Below are 17778 nucleotides of genomic sequence, written 5' to 3' on the forward strand. Positions count from 1 at the left end.
TTCCCTTTGGCAGGGTTTTGAATTGTTGCTGTCAGCCTTAGGTGATCCCTCAGAAAGAGTAGTTAGTGCAACACATCAAGTATTTTTACCAGCTTATGCTGCCTGGACTACAGAACTTGGAAATTTACAGTCTCATCTTATACCTACACTGCTGAACAAGATTGAAAAACTTCTCAGGGTAAAGTTCTTCTTTTGTTTATATAGTTTATAGAAGTTGAAAAGTTCTAAGCCATCTTGGAGGAATGTTGAGGAGCAGAGACAGAAAATACCACTTAGCTAAACATTCAATCACATAACCAGTTAAAGATTCTGTTGGACTGGACCCAAGAGAGAGGTTTGAGGAAGTTTTGCTTCGCTGAAGATAGAGGAGAAAAGGCCTGATCTGCGTTTGTTAGCTGAAATAACACCTTTAAATAATTCATGTCTCTGGAAATAACTCCTACATTATTCAGAAATCTTCCTTGACCCTTCTGATGACTTAAATATTTTACCTAAACTATCATCTCCAGTTCCAGAATGCAGAGATAACTGAAATATGAGTCTCTAAAGCATTATATACACAGTATCAAAATTGCTTTGACTGTGCTTATTCCACTGCAGTTGTTCATTTCTTCACTTTTTAAAATGAACTTTTCATTGTTTTAAGTAAGAGTTGAAGAAATGAAGTTATTGTACTAAAAGTTTTTTAGAGGCTAGAAGAGAAACTTAGCATTTCTTTCATGCCTGTTATATTATCTGTCTATTAAGGTAGATACTTTAGATATGAACATTCTATTTTATTCTCATAACTTTTTGAGATATATTCTGGGGTTTTTTTAATGAGGAAACCGAGACTTAGTGTTTAACTAACTTGCCAGGGTCCCACAGCTGTCAAATGACAGAACCAGCATCTGATATTGGTCTCTGATTCCAAATTCTCACGCTTTCTACCCCAAAATTTTAAAAGATCTATAAGGTTCTTACATAAATTATTGTAACTACTCTGTAGATCTCATGTTTCCACATGTATTTATTTAATTTAAAAATTGAGCTGTTCTTTTTATGAATTTCAAAATGGGTACTTTTTATCGATTTTTTTTTTTTTTTTTTTTTTTTTTTTAAAGATGACCGGTAAGGGGATCTTCACCCTTGGCTTGGTGTTGTCAGCACCACGCTCAGCCAGTGAGCTAACCGGCCATCCCTATATGGGATCCGAACCCGGGGCCTTGGTGTTATCAGCACCACACTCTCCCGAGTGAGCCACGGGCCGGCCCAAAATGGGTACTTTTTAAAACTATAAATAGATAACTAGACTGAAGAAACCCCTTTTTATGAAACCTAGGGAATTTTTTAAAGTGTTTTTTAAAGCTCTTGCATTCCTTCTACCTGAGAATAACCCATACCTGGTTTTGTTTGTTCCCTTTCATAACATGGCTAATTTTGCATTGCTACTAAAAATACATGCAGTATTCAGCATAGCTAGTAATTCTTCCATGAGGAAATTTACTAATGTAGAACTTGATAGTAAATAATTCATGGGTATTTCTGACACAGTTGTTATATGATAATATAGTAATGACATTTCAAGTGGATTTGAACAGCAATAAATGCTTTCATCTTTAATGATTCTATTTTTCACTTTAATATTTAGTTTCTGTATACCATGCTGATCTTTTTACTTTTTTTCTTTTTTTCCCTGTTATCTTTCTTTTGTTTCCTCTTGAAATTTCTTCTCCTACATTCTATCTATGCATTGAATTATTTTAAAGTGCCTTCAATACTTGCAAATACAAATGTCACCAAATCTGTAAAAGGAGGTAGAAAGTTGGAGAGGGGAAGTAGCAATAGCTGCTCCTGGGTTAGCAGTTGAGCACTGAAAACGAGTCCTATGGCTCACTTTAATTTCTTTACCCTGACTTATAAAATTTCAGAAGATAAGACCCTTTCTAAAGAAAACCTGTAAAAGCTATGCCCTACAAATGGAAATGACTATTTACCTTACAGTTTTCTGTATAAAAAATTCTATTACTTCTTCAACAGTGCTGTAGTGCTTCTTCACATTTTCACATACTTAGAGAAATTAAGAAAAGATTTATGAACATCGCCATAAAGTGTTATGTTTTGAGTCCAACATCCAGGTCCTTAAATGTTTGATTTGCCATAGAAAGGAAGAACATCATAAATCCAATTAGCAATGTAATTTCAAAAGACTAAAATTAGCTTCCACCTCCTTCTGTTTCAGGAAGGAGAACATGGGCTGGATGAACACAAGCTCCACATGTATCTTTCTGCCTTGCAGTCCTTGATCCCATCTCTCTTTGCATTAGTGCTACAGAATGCACCTTTCTCCAGCAAAGCCAAGCTTCATGGTGAAGTGCCACAGATAGAAGGTACTGAACTTAAATTCTGGAAGGAAGATGTAGAATATTAGCTTAGCTTCCCAAAGAATTGTTTTCGATTAAAATTCTCAAAATCACTTTATATGACAGCATAATTACTAAAACATGTATGGAATCTTGTGGTCATAGATTGTATGATATCTAAGGTAACCTATATGACTTCATCTTTTATGGATAAGCCTCATGGTATTATTTTATAATATTTGAACTTTCTTTCCATTCTTAATCTGTAGTCTTTTTATTGTCTTTTTAGGGTACTAGTATAAGTGTTTCCTTCCATGAATAGATTTGAGTCAATGAAAAGATTCACTTAATAACTACTAGTGCCATTATATGAAGCTTGTCATTTCTGCTTTCTTTATATATTCTTCTTCCCCAGCTGTCTCATCTTATTTTCAATAGGGGAAGGTAAATACTACTTTTTCCTACTATGTCCTTAATAGAAAGGAATATAAGCATACGTGGTAGAATTTTTGAAAGAATGTGACTTATTTTCAGTACATGAAATTAAGAAGTACATGAAATTACAGAAGTACATGAAATTTTCAGCAGAGGCCAGTATTTTTTTATTTCACTCTCCAGGTAGCCTGAATGCCCTTTGATACATGCAGGCAATTGATAACCCCACTGCACCTAACCCCCAAGATAAATGGCTATAGATAAGCTGAGGCTGTGTATTAGATTACCTTTGCAGCTTTTTCAGATTTGTGAAATTACCCATATCTTTTACCAGCTTCGGATAGACAAAGAATTACAACATCAAGAACATCAGCAGATACTCATTGTTTTTAGAATTATGTTTTTCATATAAATGGTTGGACTACCTATAATCTTTGGGATATAATGCAGTGTGTCCAAGGATACACAAAGTTCAAGATAAAATGGTGTATACTATTTGAATGTCAGTTTTATTTGGAAAATTGAGAATGGATGGTGTGGAATTAGTTTAATATTTTATTTAAAATGATATTATTGAGGAGAATGAAAATTCAAACGTTAAGACTTTGTAAAACACAGCTGTCTTCAGGTTCTACCCCTTTACTCATTAAGACACTTCATTTGCCTAGAGATTTTCTTACCTTTCTAATTCTCTTTCTCTTTCTACTTTGCTGTATTAGTTTGCTACAGCTGCCTTAACAAAGTACCACAGAGTGGCTTAACCAACAGAAATTCATTATCTCACAGTTCTAGAGTCTAGAAGTCTAAGATCAAGGTGTTGGCAGAGCAGGTTAAGTTCCTTCCAAAAATTGGGAAGGAGAGGGGAAAAAAAGCTGTTTTATGCCTCTCGCCTAGCTTCTGGCAACTTGCTGACAGTCTTCGGTGTTCCTTGGTTTGTAGACTCATCACGCCCATCTCCACCTTTCTCTTCACATGGCACACTTTCTGTGTGATTGTTTCTGTCTAAATTTACCCTTTTTATAAGGAGGCAGATACATTTATAAGATAAGAGGTCTACTCTCCTTCAGTATGACCTCATCTTATCTGCAGCAAACCTATTCTAATAAGATCATATTCTGAAATACTGAGAATTAGGACTTCAGTGTAAGAATTGGGGGGTGGGGAGGTGTCCACCTATAATACTTATTATTCCTTCATTTACTTAGATAATTCTTAATGTCAGCTCTTGCCAGACACTTGCTAGAGATTAGATAGAAAAATTTCAAAGCAACTTCTTTACCATCCTGAACCTACTTTCTAATGTTTGTGTGTCCTCTTATGATTGTTTTCATCATACCAAAAATAATCTTTTATTGTCGATTCTTGTTGACTTCATTTGACTCCTTGACTTTTAACAGTAGCTTTCAATATTAATGTTGTTATAGCCTCATTTATGTTATAATGTATTTATTGTACATGAGGATTTATTATATCCTCATTTTGGGTTGTATTAGTCCATTTTTGTGTTGCTATAATAGAATACCTGAAACTAGGTAATTTATAAAGAAAAAAGGTTTATTTGACTCTACAATTCTGTAACAGCTGCATCTGGTGCGGGCCTCAGGCTACTTGTACTCGTAGCAGAAAGTGGCAGGTGGCCAGTGGGTACAAGATCACATAGCAAGAGGAAGTAAGGCGGGGGGCGGGTGCTAAGGTCACTTATACAACCAGCTCTCCCGAGAACTAATAGAGTGAGAGCTCACTCACTATCCCCATCACTACCAGAGAGGATATTAATCCATTCTTGAGAGATCTGCCACTGTCACCCAAATAGCTGCCAACACTGCCACACTAAGATCAGATTTCAACACAAGCTTTGTTGGGGCAACATACCTAAACTCTATCAAGAGTATATCCACATATCTATATCTGTGTATCTATGTATGTATACACGTACGTATAATTTGAGGTATAATTTATTATAAATGAATTTTTTCTCATAAATGAGAAAAAATGATAACTCACACAAGTATTTTTATTACCAATTTATTCTGCAACATTAACTAATATTTATGTCAGGCACTGTTGTAGACACTTGGGATGCACTCATGAATAAAATAGACAAAAATCTCTGCCATCATAGAGCTTATATTCTAATAGGGAAATACATTAATGATTCACAACAGCTGTTATTTTGCAGGATAACTGTGGCTTTTTCATTGACAATAAAATGCTGGTGTTTTGCCAGTCTATTAAAATGTCATTCTGGAAATCTTTCTGTTTTGTTGTGTGTTACATACACAGTTTTTTTAAACAGTTTAAATGGAATAATATTTTGAGGCTCCTGAACCATTCTGATTGCTTATGTATAATTGCTTAGTTACCCACGTAATTGCTTATTTTCTGACATTTTCCATCTTTTGGACCTATCTTTAAACCTTTGGACCTCACTCTTTCTATAGTAAATCTCAACATAGCTATTTTATTTTATTTATTTATTTTTTTTTGACTGGTAAGGGGATCGCAACCCTCGGCATGGTGTGGTCTGCACCACGCTCAGCCAGTGAGCGCACCGGCCATCCCTATATAGGATCCGAACCCACGGCCTCAGTGCTACCCGCAGCCTCGGAGCTCCCAGCGCCACACTCTCCCGAGTGAGCCACCAGGCCGGCCCTATTTTACTTTTAATTATTCCATTACTTTCCAATAATTTATCAGTATTTTTTGCAGGAGTAACATTTATTTCATTATAGTATGGCAGATTGTGACCAATATACTAGAACCCTGTTTGACAGTATCTTAGATATGCTTTGGCTTGATATAGTCAATATGAAGTACAAATATCCCTCACCATCCATATCCTTTTGATTCCTGGGTTGGGATAGTGAGAAATCAAGGGATACTGTGTTATCTAAATTTATTTCTTTGTTTGTTGTCTATTATGATAGGAAATAGAGTTCAGATAGCAAGGGATAACTGATACCTGTACTTAATATATTGTTAAATGCCTGGTGCAGCATAGGAATATAATAACAGTTTTGTCTTTGAGCATTTTTTTAATTATTTGCTATTTCAAATTTTTTAAATTTAATAATTGTCATTAATCATTATGTGTTTTCAGAGGGATAAATACCTCATGTGCTCACTCATATATGGGAGCCAAGAGAGAAAGGAAGGCAGGAAAGAAAGACCACAGTAGTGGCATGATCCAACAGAGGGAAGGAACATTCCTAGGGCTACAAATTGGAGTTGAGGCGAGAGGGGGAAGGGGAGGGAGTTTGGGGGAAGGAGACAAAGGGTACAAAAGTAATTTCTGGTAATGGGTATGCCCCCAGTATAAATCTGGCCCGCACATCATGGACAGGAGGGAGGACAATCAGCTTTGTATCTCATGAATATTTGTAATAAATAAATAAAAATTTTAAAGAAATAAATTTAAAAAATAATAATAATAAAATAAATAAATATTGGTCTTGAATCATGAAAAAAATCATTAATGTGTTTTGAGAAAATGCTGCATCTTATATGTCTTTTGAGGGTATCTGCCTCTATGTAGGAGTTGCCTTCATTAGAAATTACTGACTAACAGTTAATCAGCTGTTGGCATGCATTATTCACTAAATAGCCACCCAAGAAGTAGTCCCTTAGTAACCTGGAATCTAATTACTATTTATAGAATCATAGATTTTATTGATATGCTTAAACTTTTAAAATATTTTAGTATATATATATTCATGTTTTATTTACGTAATTTTAAAAGTAAGTTTTTCAGTTTTCCCTGAAAACTTTTAAAGAATATAACATGGGACCCTGGTTATAATAACTACAAAAATACTACATTTTGACTTATCTTACTAGTCACTGGATTTCACATTTTATATTAACTTAATGTTGTCAAGCAATAAAATACTAGCTAACAGAATACAGCAACACATACAGAAAATAATACACCACGATCAAGTAGGATTCATCCCAAGGATGCAAGGTTGGGTCAGCATATGCAAATCAATAAATATGATACACTGCATTAATAAAAGCAAAGACAAAAGCCACATGATCATCTCTATTGACGCTGAAAAAGCATTTGACAAAATTCAACATCCTTTCATGATAAAGACTCTCTACAAGTTAGGCATAGACAGAAAGTATCTCAACATAATTAGAGCCATATACAGTAAGCCTGCTGCCAGTATCATCCTGAACAGGGAAAAGCTTTCAGCTTTTCCCTTAAAACCAGGAACTAGACAAGGATGCCCACTCTCACCACTCCTGTTCAACATAGTGTTGGAAGTACTAGCCAGAGTAATCAGAGAATAGAAGTAAATAAAGAGCATCTAGAGTGGAAAGGATGAAGTCAAGCTGTCTCTTTTTGCAGATGATATGATCCTACATATTGAACAGCCTAAAGCTTCTATAAAAAAACTCCTAGAGTTGATAAATGATTTCAGCAAAGTTGCAGGATACAAAATCAACACAGAAAAATCAGTAGCATTTCTATACTCAACCAGTGAACACGCAGAAAAAGAAATCAAGATAGCTAGCCCATTTACAATAGCCACCAAAAAAATAAAATATTTAGGAATAAAGCTGACCAAGGATGTGAACAATCTCTATGAAGAGAACTACAAACCACTGTTGAGAGAAATTAAAGAGGACACAAGAAGATGGAAAGATATCCTGTGCTCTTGGATTGGAAGAATTAACATTGTGAAAGTGTCCATATTACCCAAATGCAATTCCCATCAAAATTCCAATGACATTTTTCTCTGAGATGGAAAAAGCTATCCAGACATTTACATGGAACAACAAAAGACCACACAAAGCCAAAGCAATCCTGAGCAAAAAAAAATAAAACTGGAGGCATAACATTACTAGACTTTAAACTACATTACAAAGCTATGATAACCAAAACTGCATGTTACTGGCACAAAAATAGACACACAGATCAATGGAATAGAATAGAGAACCCAGAAATCAAACCATACACCTACAGCCACCTGATCTTTGACAAAGGCAGCAAATTTACATACTGGGGAAGAGACTGCCTTTTCAACAAGTGGTGATGGGAAAACTGGATACTCATATGTAGGAGAATGAAACTAGACCTGTACCTTTCACAATATACCAAAGTCAATTCAAAATGGATTAAAGAATTAAATATATATCCTGAAACAATAAAACTGCTTAAAGAAAACATAGTAGAAACACTCCAGGAAGTAGGAGTGGCTACAGAATTCATGAATAGGACCCAAAAAGCACAGGCAACTAAAGGTAAAAAGAACAAATGGGATTATATCAAACTAAAAAGTTCTGCACAGCAAAAGAAACAATCAACAGAGTAAAAAAACAACCAACAGAGTGGGAGAAAATATTTGCAAAATATACATCTGACAAAGGATTAATATCCAGAATATACAAGGAACTCAAATAACTCTACAGCAAAAAAAACAAATAACCCAATTAAAAAATGAGCAAAGGAGCTGAACAGGCATTTCTCAAAGGAAGATATACAAATGGCCAACAGACACATGAAAAAATGCTCAATATCACTCAATATCCAGGAAATTCAAATCAAAACCACACTGAGATACCATCTCACTCCAGTTAGGATAGCTAACATCCAAAAGACTGCGAATGATAAGTGCTGGAAAGGTTGCGGAGAAAAAGGAACTCTCATCCACTGTTGGTGGGGCTGCAAAATGGTGCAGCCTTTATGGAAAATGATATGGAGGCTCCTCAAACAATTACAGATAGATCTACCATATGACCCAGCTATTCCACTGCTGGGAATATCCCCAGAGGAATGGAAATCATCATGCCAAAGGGATACCAGTACTCCAGTGTTTATTGCAGCTCTATATACAGTAGCCAAGAGCTAGAACCAGCCCTAATGTCCATCATCTGATGACTGGATAAGGAAACTGTGGTACATCTACACAATGGAATACTACTCTGCTATAAAAAAGAACAAAATCCTACCATTTGCAACAACATCGATGGACTTTGAGAAAATTATATGAAATGAAACAAGTCAGGCACAGAAAGAGAAATACCACCATATGTTCTTACTTATTTGTGGAAGCTAAAAAATAATAAATAAATAAACACACAAATAAGGTTGGTGGGGGAAGAAGACAGAATAACTACAAAAGTTCCTTAAACTATTTAAGTCAAGAGAACAGATACGATGTGGCGGGGAGGGGTGGAGAGGAATGGGTAAAGGGGAATGATAATCAAGTACAATGTATTTTGAGAAGTAAAATTTTAAAAACTCATTTAATATTGGTAAAAAAAACTCGTTCAGCTCAAAATTGTAATGTATTTTATATGATTATTCTTACTCTTCATTAGCAAACTGTCTTCATTACAGTAGTTTATTAACTGTATAGTCTCATAAAATCTTAACTTTTGAGATTTTTTGGATTTGTTCATAGGTGACAAAAATTTGCTTCATTTTTTTGCTAAAAATGACTTGATTAAGATGTTTCAGTTTTATATGTAAACTTTATAATAAGAAGCTAGTTAAATATCAGGTGGAATTATCTTATGTTCCTATTGACAGATTAGCTCAATTCCCAAACTACCATTTTCCATGTGACTTATTTTGCTTCTATTATTTACAGTGACTAGGTTCCCTCGGCCTATGTCGCCTCTTCAAGATGTGTCCACTATTATTGGAAGTCGAGAGCAGTTGGCAGTGCTACTACAACTTTATGATTACCAGCTAGAACACGAGGGTACAACAGGCTGGGAGAGTTTACTGTGGGTTGTCAATCAATTGTAAGTTACCACCTCCATATTTATTTGTTGCACCTAAATCAGTAGCCTTGGCACTGACAGACAAATATAACAAATTTTTTAAAATGAAAACTTGGCATCATCTGTGGTAAACTTCTTTAGGAGAGGATATTTACACCACTGGATATGTAATTATTTACGAGTATCTGTGAAGAAGTTATTATGTCAAAAGGATCTGTCTGCTGCCTTGTTTGTCCAATAGTGATGATGAATTTTAGACTACATCCAGATTTCTCATTTTTGAGGTTAAAATGGATGCCATATTAGCCAAGCTCTTGTGTGAAGTATCAGATCCATAGATTTGAGTCTCATTAACTTCATACTCAGAATTCTACCATTAAGCTTCCACATATTTTATGGTAAGCAGTTAAAATTTATTTTCAAGTTTATTCTGTAGAATGTAATCTTAAGACCTTTTCAAGGGATCCCAAACAATGCCTTTATTTTCAAAGATCAGAAGAGGTTGTTGGGTTTGCATTGTTTCAGAAATTGGCAAGGAAACAGTAATTTATATATATCCCCTGCCTATTTTTCTTTCCTTTCATATTCAGGTTGCCACAACTTATAGAAATAGTTGGCAAAATTAATGTTACTTCAACTGCCTGTGTCCATGAGTTCTCCAGATTTTTCTGGCGCCTTTGCCGGACATTTGGCAAAATTTTTACAAACACTAAGGTAAAAACTTGTATTCCGTGTTTTCTTATATTTAAGAGACATAAGAATGTAATGTGTGAATTAACGCCATAACAGAGTAAATAGAAGCATAAGCCCTTCCTTTACTCTAATTATCTTTTAGTATCTTGCAATACGGTTATAGTAGAAGAAAATTCTAGTTGGTAATATTCTTACGTTTGCTGATTTTCAGAAGATGATTTAGCCTATGTTAGTTTGTATCCAGACTTGGATACAAGATTTACTCTGGATATCTCAAAGATTTCCAGCATAAGAAGTATCAGCTAAGAAACTCAACCACAATTCTTTGAATATGCTTCTGGTACTAAACCATCTACAATGGGTTCAGGAAGCAGCTATTTGCTCAGCACGTTAGTAAAAACCTCAGGCGATTGTGGAACCACAACAACTTGCTATAAGGATACCGTCTCTTAGAATAGCATGGACACTTAAGATAAATATTGCGTATTTTAATCAGTACCAAAAGCATCATTTGTCACATTTGCCTGTACAGGTTATTTTATAGTTTTAGATGTTAAAATTGGAATGTCCTGGGCCGAGCCTGTGGCGCACTCGGGAGGGTGCTGCTCTGGGAGTGCGGCGACGCTCCCAGCGGCCGCGGGTTCGGATCCTATATAGGAATGGCCGGTACACTCACTGGCTGAGTGCCGGTCACGAAAAAGAAAAAAAAAAAAAAAAAAAAAAAAATTGGAATGTCCTTAGGTCCCAATTTCTTTTTTTTTTTTTGTCGTTTTTTCGTGACCGGCACTCAGCCAGTGAGTGCACCGGTCAGTCCTATACAGGATCCGAACCCACGGCGGGAGCGTCGCCGCGCTCCCAGCGCAGCACTCTACCAAGTGCGCCACGGGCTCGGCCCAGGTCCCAATTTCTTTAATCCTATTAATCCATTTGTCTTCATAGCATATTAGGCCAGTTTCTTAGAGACCTAATAAAAACATTAAAAGATGTAGTTGCTATAATCAAATGTTAATCAAGACATTTAAAAGGTAAGCATTTGAAGCATCACATTTAATTTAGTGCATCTCCTTATTATTAAATCTGTAGTTATTGAAGCATTTAAAGCAAAACAGTGCGGTATAATGAACCGGACAAAATTCAGAAGACTTGGGTTATGGCCCTTTATCTGCTGACTCTGCAGCCTTTAATAAATAAGTTAAATTATTTGGGGTTAGTCTTTTCATGTGTGAAATGAAGAAGTTGCCTTACTGTCTTTTAGTTCTATAAGTATGGTTCAGTAGCTTAATCTTTTAATGGTGGTCTTCCTCTCAGTTTAAGCTGAATATGTAAATTAGTATGCCTGACCTATTGATAGGAAGGAGGGCAAACACCAGAAAACCAGACCTTGATGTTATTGTAGGCAAAACAAGATCATTTTACATTTTTCACTAGAATCTAATTGTTAAACAAATATGATTCTACTGTTGTCAATATTTTCAAACATTGTTTAACATCTCTAAAACAAGTAGCTTTTTTTTTTTTTTTTTTTTTTTTAAGAGAAGCAAGTGGGAGTCCACTTAAGCACTTAACAGTAAGTGGTTGTTTTCTGTGGGCTGAAATCTGATAACTTTAATAACAAAAAATTAAAATAAGCATTTGCTCTAACTTAAACTATTAAGGTTAAATTCTGTATTTGACATTTAAATTTTAAGGAGTTAAGATGGATATCACATGATGAATATCTTACTTATTGAACTCCCTAAATGAATGGAATTTCCTTTTCATTCCTTTTAAATATGGCCAAATGCTTTTTAAAAATAATTTTTAATTCTGATCATATAATATCTACCTAAATAACCTATCACCAAGTTTAGTTTTAGGAGGCAGTAATTTCAAGCATTTATAATCATCTTGAAAATTATTTTAATTTAGTGAAAGAAACCAAAGGCCATTCAGAAAATACTTCTTGACCAGAATTGATTTTTTTTTTATTAATTTCTCCTTAAAGGTGCTATTTTCAGCAACTTGACTCTTCTTTTGTCTGAAACCTCTGATTAAGAGTTATTACATTTCTGACCACTTTACTCAATAGTCTATACAACAAAAATAAATAAATAAATAGTAGGAGTAATAGCAGTAGTAAATATTTTATTTATTCATTGATTGGTCTTTTGAACCTGAGACGTTTTGGATCTTTTTTTTGGGTTGCTCAGGTAAAACCTCAGTTCCAGGAGATTTTAAGACTGTCTGAAGAAAACATTGGTAAGTTCATTCATTATTACTTTTAAAAACAATTTAATTTCTTTACTCAGAAAAAAATACTATATTCAGTATATGTAAATTGTGTAAATGAATTAGCAAGTACAATTGAAAAGGAAAATTTATATTATGGAGTTCATGGTTTTACAATGTGTCACATCTAGTATCCTTCCCATAAGATAGAAGTGATGTTCATCCTTGTCAACTTAATTGTAAATAACCACCTTCATTTTAACCAAATTGACCTGAGGCTGAGCCTCTCAAATTGGATTATTGTACCCTTAGAGGTTTGAAGTGGCATATTGAAGATGCTAAAGATTACAAAATAGCAGCATCTAATTCCTAATTAGCTATTTAAAACATTTAAATATTAAAGCAAACATAATGGAAAAAATAAAAGATATGCATGTTTTTAAAAAGAAACATGAGATTTTAAAGAAAGTACGGGCTTAAACGGGCAGCCCTAGCCCTTTGTTGACGTTTTCACTCATTTGTCTTAAGAAGTCTATTTACAGGACCATTAGCCTAAGATCTTATTTGTGTGTGGATATTGTGGTCCTGTGTATTCTAGTTTCTAGAAATAAATTGTGGAAAATGTTAGAAGAAATACGTAGCATACCTCCCCTTTTTAACTTGGTTGATTTGAATGTGTGGATAATTCTTATCTAAATTCTACCTTAGTGATTTCATTTGAGTGGCCTAGAAAACATTTTTGGCTGTCCTCAGAGGTAGTTAGAGAATGAATAAGTGAATTCTTTTCATTTCAATCTCTTTTTATATCATAGTTATAGGGCATGTACCTATGGTTGGGTGCTTTCCGCTCTCTCCCTGCTTTACTTAGCCTGACTCCTCTCTCCTCCATGAAAATAATCAGGGCCTGTCTGGCTGAAAACCCTATTGAGGATGCAAGAAAGAATCTGGAGTAGGCTAGAACTGGAAACTAGGTAGAATCTCTTATCCGGAAGCAGATTAAATATCATATATGTAGGTACCTGCTTTTAGCTGAGTACCTTTACGTTTTGCTAAACACTGCAAATGAAAAGCATAGAAATATAGGAAGACCTGCCTGTATGGGTACTTGGGACAATCCTAAAAAAAAGCTCTGATTTCTGATTATGAAAGTAGGAGTATAACATCTCATTTTGGTTATTAAAATTATTTCCCAGAAATGTTTATGGTAACGGCTCTTCCAGAAGCATTAATGTGTATTTTACAACAACCAGTAGAAATGAGTTTTAATCACAATACTTTCCAAAGATGATAATATTTATTTGTAACCTGATAAACAGTTGTAATTTTAAATATAATTGCATTGTGACTTTTTTCTTTATACTTAAAACATACTTGGATTTTTAAAATTATTTTAATGATTTTAGATTCCTCAGCAGGAAATGGGGTCCTCACTAAAGCTACAGTCCCCATTTATGCAACGGGAGTCCTTACATGTTATATTCAGGTAAGGGAAAAATTCTTATTTTCCAGGAAAAGTACTTTCTAATTAGAAAAATATCTAATATAATGTCTTAATGTGTGTATATAAGTGAAAATCTTATCCATAAAGGAAAGAAAATTTATTAATTCATTTTGTTCAATAAATACTTTATAATGGAGAGCATATTTGAATAATAAGGCTCTTAGTAAAATCTCAATTGAACAAATAAATTTAGAGATTTTGTGCGTTTTGATATTCTGTTAGAAGTATTAGATTGCACTTATGTAGCAGTTTCTTTATATTTTGTAAGTTTTTCATAAATGACAGAGCACATGTATTAGATGAAGCAAACTACAAAATGCTGTGCAATATTATACTTTATCATTGTTTTTAGCAAAGTAATTTTTAATAATACTTTGTTTTTCTTAATTGTTGCTACATAACAAACTATCCCCAAACATAATGGCTTACTATAACAGTTTTATTTGCTCATGATTCTGCAGTCTTAGCTTCACTCAGCTGGTTCCTCTTCTGCTGTCTTGCTGGCATTCATGTTGCATAAAGCTCAGGGTCTCAGCTAGGATGACTGAGCTCCACTCTCCATGTAGTCTTAGAGCTTCCTCTCCTTCCTCATGGCCTCTGGAGCAGCAGAACCAGATTTATTATGTGGTGGCTTAAGGCTCCCAAGAATTCAAAAGCAGAATCTGCTATGCTAAGGCTTATGCCTGGAATTAGCACAACCTCACTTCCACTGCAGTCTGGTGGTTAAATAAGTCACAGGCCCAGCCCAGATTCAATAGGAGAGAATTAAGCCAGGGTGTGAACCAGGAGGTATGGTTCATTGGTGGCCACCAGTGTAACAGACTGCCACACTCTACTTAACATTGTTTTAAGTAAATAACATGTAATGTGTCTCAGGTCCTATTAGTAATTTTTAAGTGTGAGGCATTCCCACCAGTAAAGTGGAAATGTGGACTCAGGATAAAACATTTTTAGAAATTAAAATGTGAGAATGAAGGAGGAACACCTTTTTCAATGGTTTCTTTAATTTTCACTCACTAACCCCTAATTTATTTTCTCACCCTTTGAATTCAAAGTACAGCAATTTATTGCACTCTTCTGTCAAATCATATTTGAATCATCTTATATTATTAAAATACATTTCTACAGTGTCATGTGATACCTTGCAATAGAAACTCCAATTCTAATTGTTAGAGTAGCACAGTATTCTTTTAAACTTTTGTACACTAGTTTCTAAGACTGCCTCATAGTATGCATACAAACAGAATCTCTGTGTGTAGGTTATTTTAAGTCATGTAATATTAATAGATTGTCTCTGTTGCTCTTAGAATCATGGAGATCATATTAAGTCCTAATACAGTACCAGTCAGAATAGTATACTTACCATTCTCTTCTCTCTCTAATTTTGGAAGCTGATCCAACATAATAACAATTGTGATGACAATACAATATTTTTTTTCTCTCTTTTTTAGCCTTTCAATGTTTTGTTAGTATTTGGATTTTGACAATAAACAGCATTTTAAAGCATAATAAAGTACCAAGTACAAGGTTTGGTTCATAGTTTGCCCTCAGAATAGAATTGTTGAATAAATGAATAAGGACATGTATTTGAGTCATTATCAAGTCCAAATATATTATTTATATTTCTAAAGAAATAAGAACTTTTCAACTTGTTTCAAGATGTAGTAAATTGAGGTAGCAATCACAGATTGCCAGTGTTACTTAGTAAGCACACACCAGCAGTTAATATTTTTCTTACTAAATAAAACTTTTTATTGAGCTAAATCATAGCCCTATTTGCTTTAGTAAACAAAAATTATCTTGACTCAAATACATAAGCAGTATTGTTTTGAGATTTCAAAAATGAGAAATAAGAGTATAGTAAATTTTCAAAACTCAAATCTATGCTCATTTAGAAATCTATTTTATAGCTCTTATTTCACTCTTAGGTTTTTTTCAGATTTCCAGTTTATTTTCCAAAGTTATATCTACTCTATGTTTGATGTAGTAGGCAGCTGAAAATGGGTGAAATTTCTATTCCAACATTGCCCAGATGCTGGTTTGTCAGTACCTACACTTTTTTACTAAGTACACTGTCATGTGTTAAAACCGTTATATCCATCCTTTTTTCATTTTAATGGTTACTTTTGTCAGTCCTTTATCTCTATCTCATTCTAAACTAACTTGACTACATAGAAAAAATCAGTAGGTGGTTATCCAGTCTTTCTCGTGGATTTATTGATGCATTCAGAAGCTATGTATTGTTGACCTCCTGTATCCCTAATAACAACATAACTTTATTATATAGTTATTTCCTGATTGAATGTTAGATTCTCTTATAGATTCAGGTTAATTTAACATAGGATTATATTTTTAGCTCTCCTAATTTAACAGGTTTGCTTTATCTAACATATCTCTCGATAGAGGTGCTATATAAAAAGAAATATTTTCTGATTATGAAAGTAGTCATGGTTCATTGAAGAAAGTTTGAAAAATACAGATTGATTTTTAATCAAGGGGTATGACTTCTTTCAAGAACTCAGTAGTCTGTATTTCAGCAAGTGTGCAGTTTTTGCCACTAGGATATTACAAAGGTAATATCTTCGAAATCAACTTCCTTCTATTAGGAGGGTAATTGTTTTGTAGTTTATGTTTAACTATGGAGAGCCAAATCTTATGGGAACTAAAAGTGATAAATTTTAATAAAAGATATACTTTTAATGTTCCCTATCAGGACCATCCAATAAAACATTCTTCAGTGACGGAAATAATTGATATCTGAGCTACTCAATAAGGTACCACATGTGGCGTGGCTGTTAAGCCTTTGAATTGTAGCTAGTATGACTAAAGAACTGACTCTTTTCTTTTACTTAATTTTTTGTTTAAATGTAAATATAAATAACAACGTTTGGCTACTGTCTACCATATTGGACAGCACAGGTCTGAATCAGTGAATCGAGACAGTCTTTGTCCTCATACCATTTTGATCATAGATATGCTTAATAAATATCTGTAATTTAAAAAGCTTCCAAATTAGAGTATTTTCCCTTATTTGGTAATATTTCTAATTATAGGTAGGTAATTATGGTATTTATTTCTACTTGATTGAAATTCATTATCAGAATTTTTCCTCTGTAGGAAGAAGACCGAAAACTGTTAGTTGGATTCTTAGAAGATGTAATGACCCTGCTTTCATTATCTCATGCTCCTCTTGATAGCCTGAAGGCTTCTTTTGTGGAACTGGGGTAAAAAATAACTTACAGTTTTTTAAAAGGCATATAAAATTTTTAAATTGTATTTATAGAATATGTATTATAAGTCTAAAAGGATTGGCATACACACCAATTCTCTTAGTTGTTGAGACTTAAGATTTTTTTGGTTTTGCTTATTTGTACTTTCTTAATATTTTGTAATCAATTCACTGTAATAAAAAAGTGGGGGAAAGGGTACGGACATATATTTTTTTAGAAGCAGTTGGAGAAATAAAATCAAGTACAGATTTAAAGAAAATTTAGTTTCCCAGAGTTGAAAAAGGAGCCCCAAGTAAAAGCCAGCTCCCTACTTGGTCCTGCTCACAATCACATCATCTGGCTGCTAAAGTAGTAGTATCCCAGTCTTTGCTGAAAACAGGCAACATGCATTTATTAATAATACCATTTTATGTTTTGATAGGCTTCACAGCCAACGTACCCTTTCATACAGATGGTTTGAGTTGATCTTATTTGATCTTACAACAACCATATGACATATATAGGACACGTATTTCTTCCCTGGTTTTTATACATGCAGAAACTAAGACCCACTGAGATTGTGACTTACCCACCTGACTCTTAGTCCAGTGCTCTTTTCTTTTTTCTCATAGAGAAATTGTATTTTTTTCTA

The 17778-nt window shown here is 34.1% G+C and overlaps 1 protein-coding gene across 4 annotated transcripts in view; it reads left to right on the forward strand.

Moving 5' to 3' along the window:
- The window catches only part of RELCH (RAB11 binding and LisH domain, coiled-coil and HEAT repeat containing), a 139659-nt gene that overhangs the window by 93764 nt on the left and 28117 nt on the right, over window positions 1-17778 (forward strand). For all 4 annotated transcript variants that reach the window (XM_063076759.1, XM_063076761.1, XM_063076763.1 and 1 more), the window contains 7 exons: window positions 14-178; window positions 2222-2369; window positions 9380-9536; window positions 10106-10229; window positions 12398-12446; window positions 13820-13899; window positions 17035-17141. In XM_063076759.1, coding sequence (XP_062932829.1) covers window positions 14-178; window positions 2222-2369; window positions 9380-9536; window positions 10106-10229; window positions 12398-12446; window positions 13820-13899; window positions 17035-17141 — 830 coding nt within the window. The remainder of the gene's footprint in view (window positions 1-13; window positions 179-2221; window positions 2370-9379; window positions 9537-10105; window positions 10230-12397; window positions 12447-13819; window positions 13900-17034; window positions 17142-17778) is intronic.

This window comes from Cynocephalus volans, chromosome 13 (genome assembly GCF_027409185.1).
Source record: "Cynocephalus volans isolate mCynVol1 chromosome 13, mCynVol1.pri, whole genome shotgun sequence".
NCBI classification, from domain to species: Eukaryota; Metazoa; Chordata; class Mammalia; order Dermoptera; family Cynocephalidae; genus Cynocephalus; species Cynocephalus volans.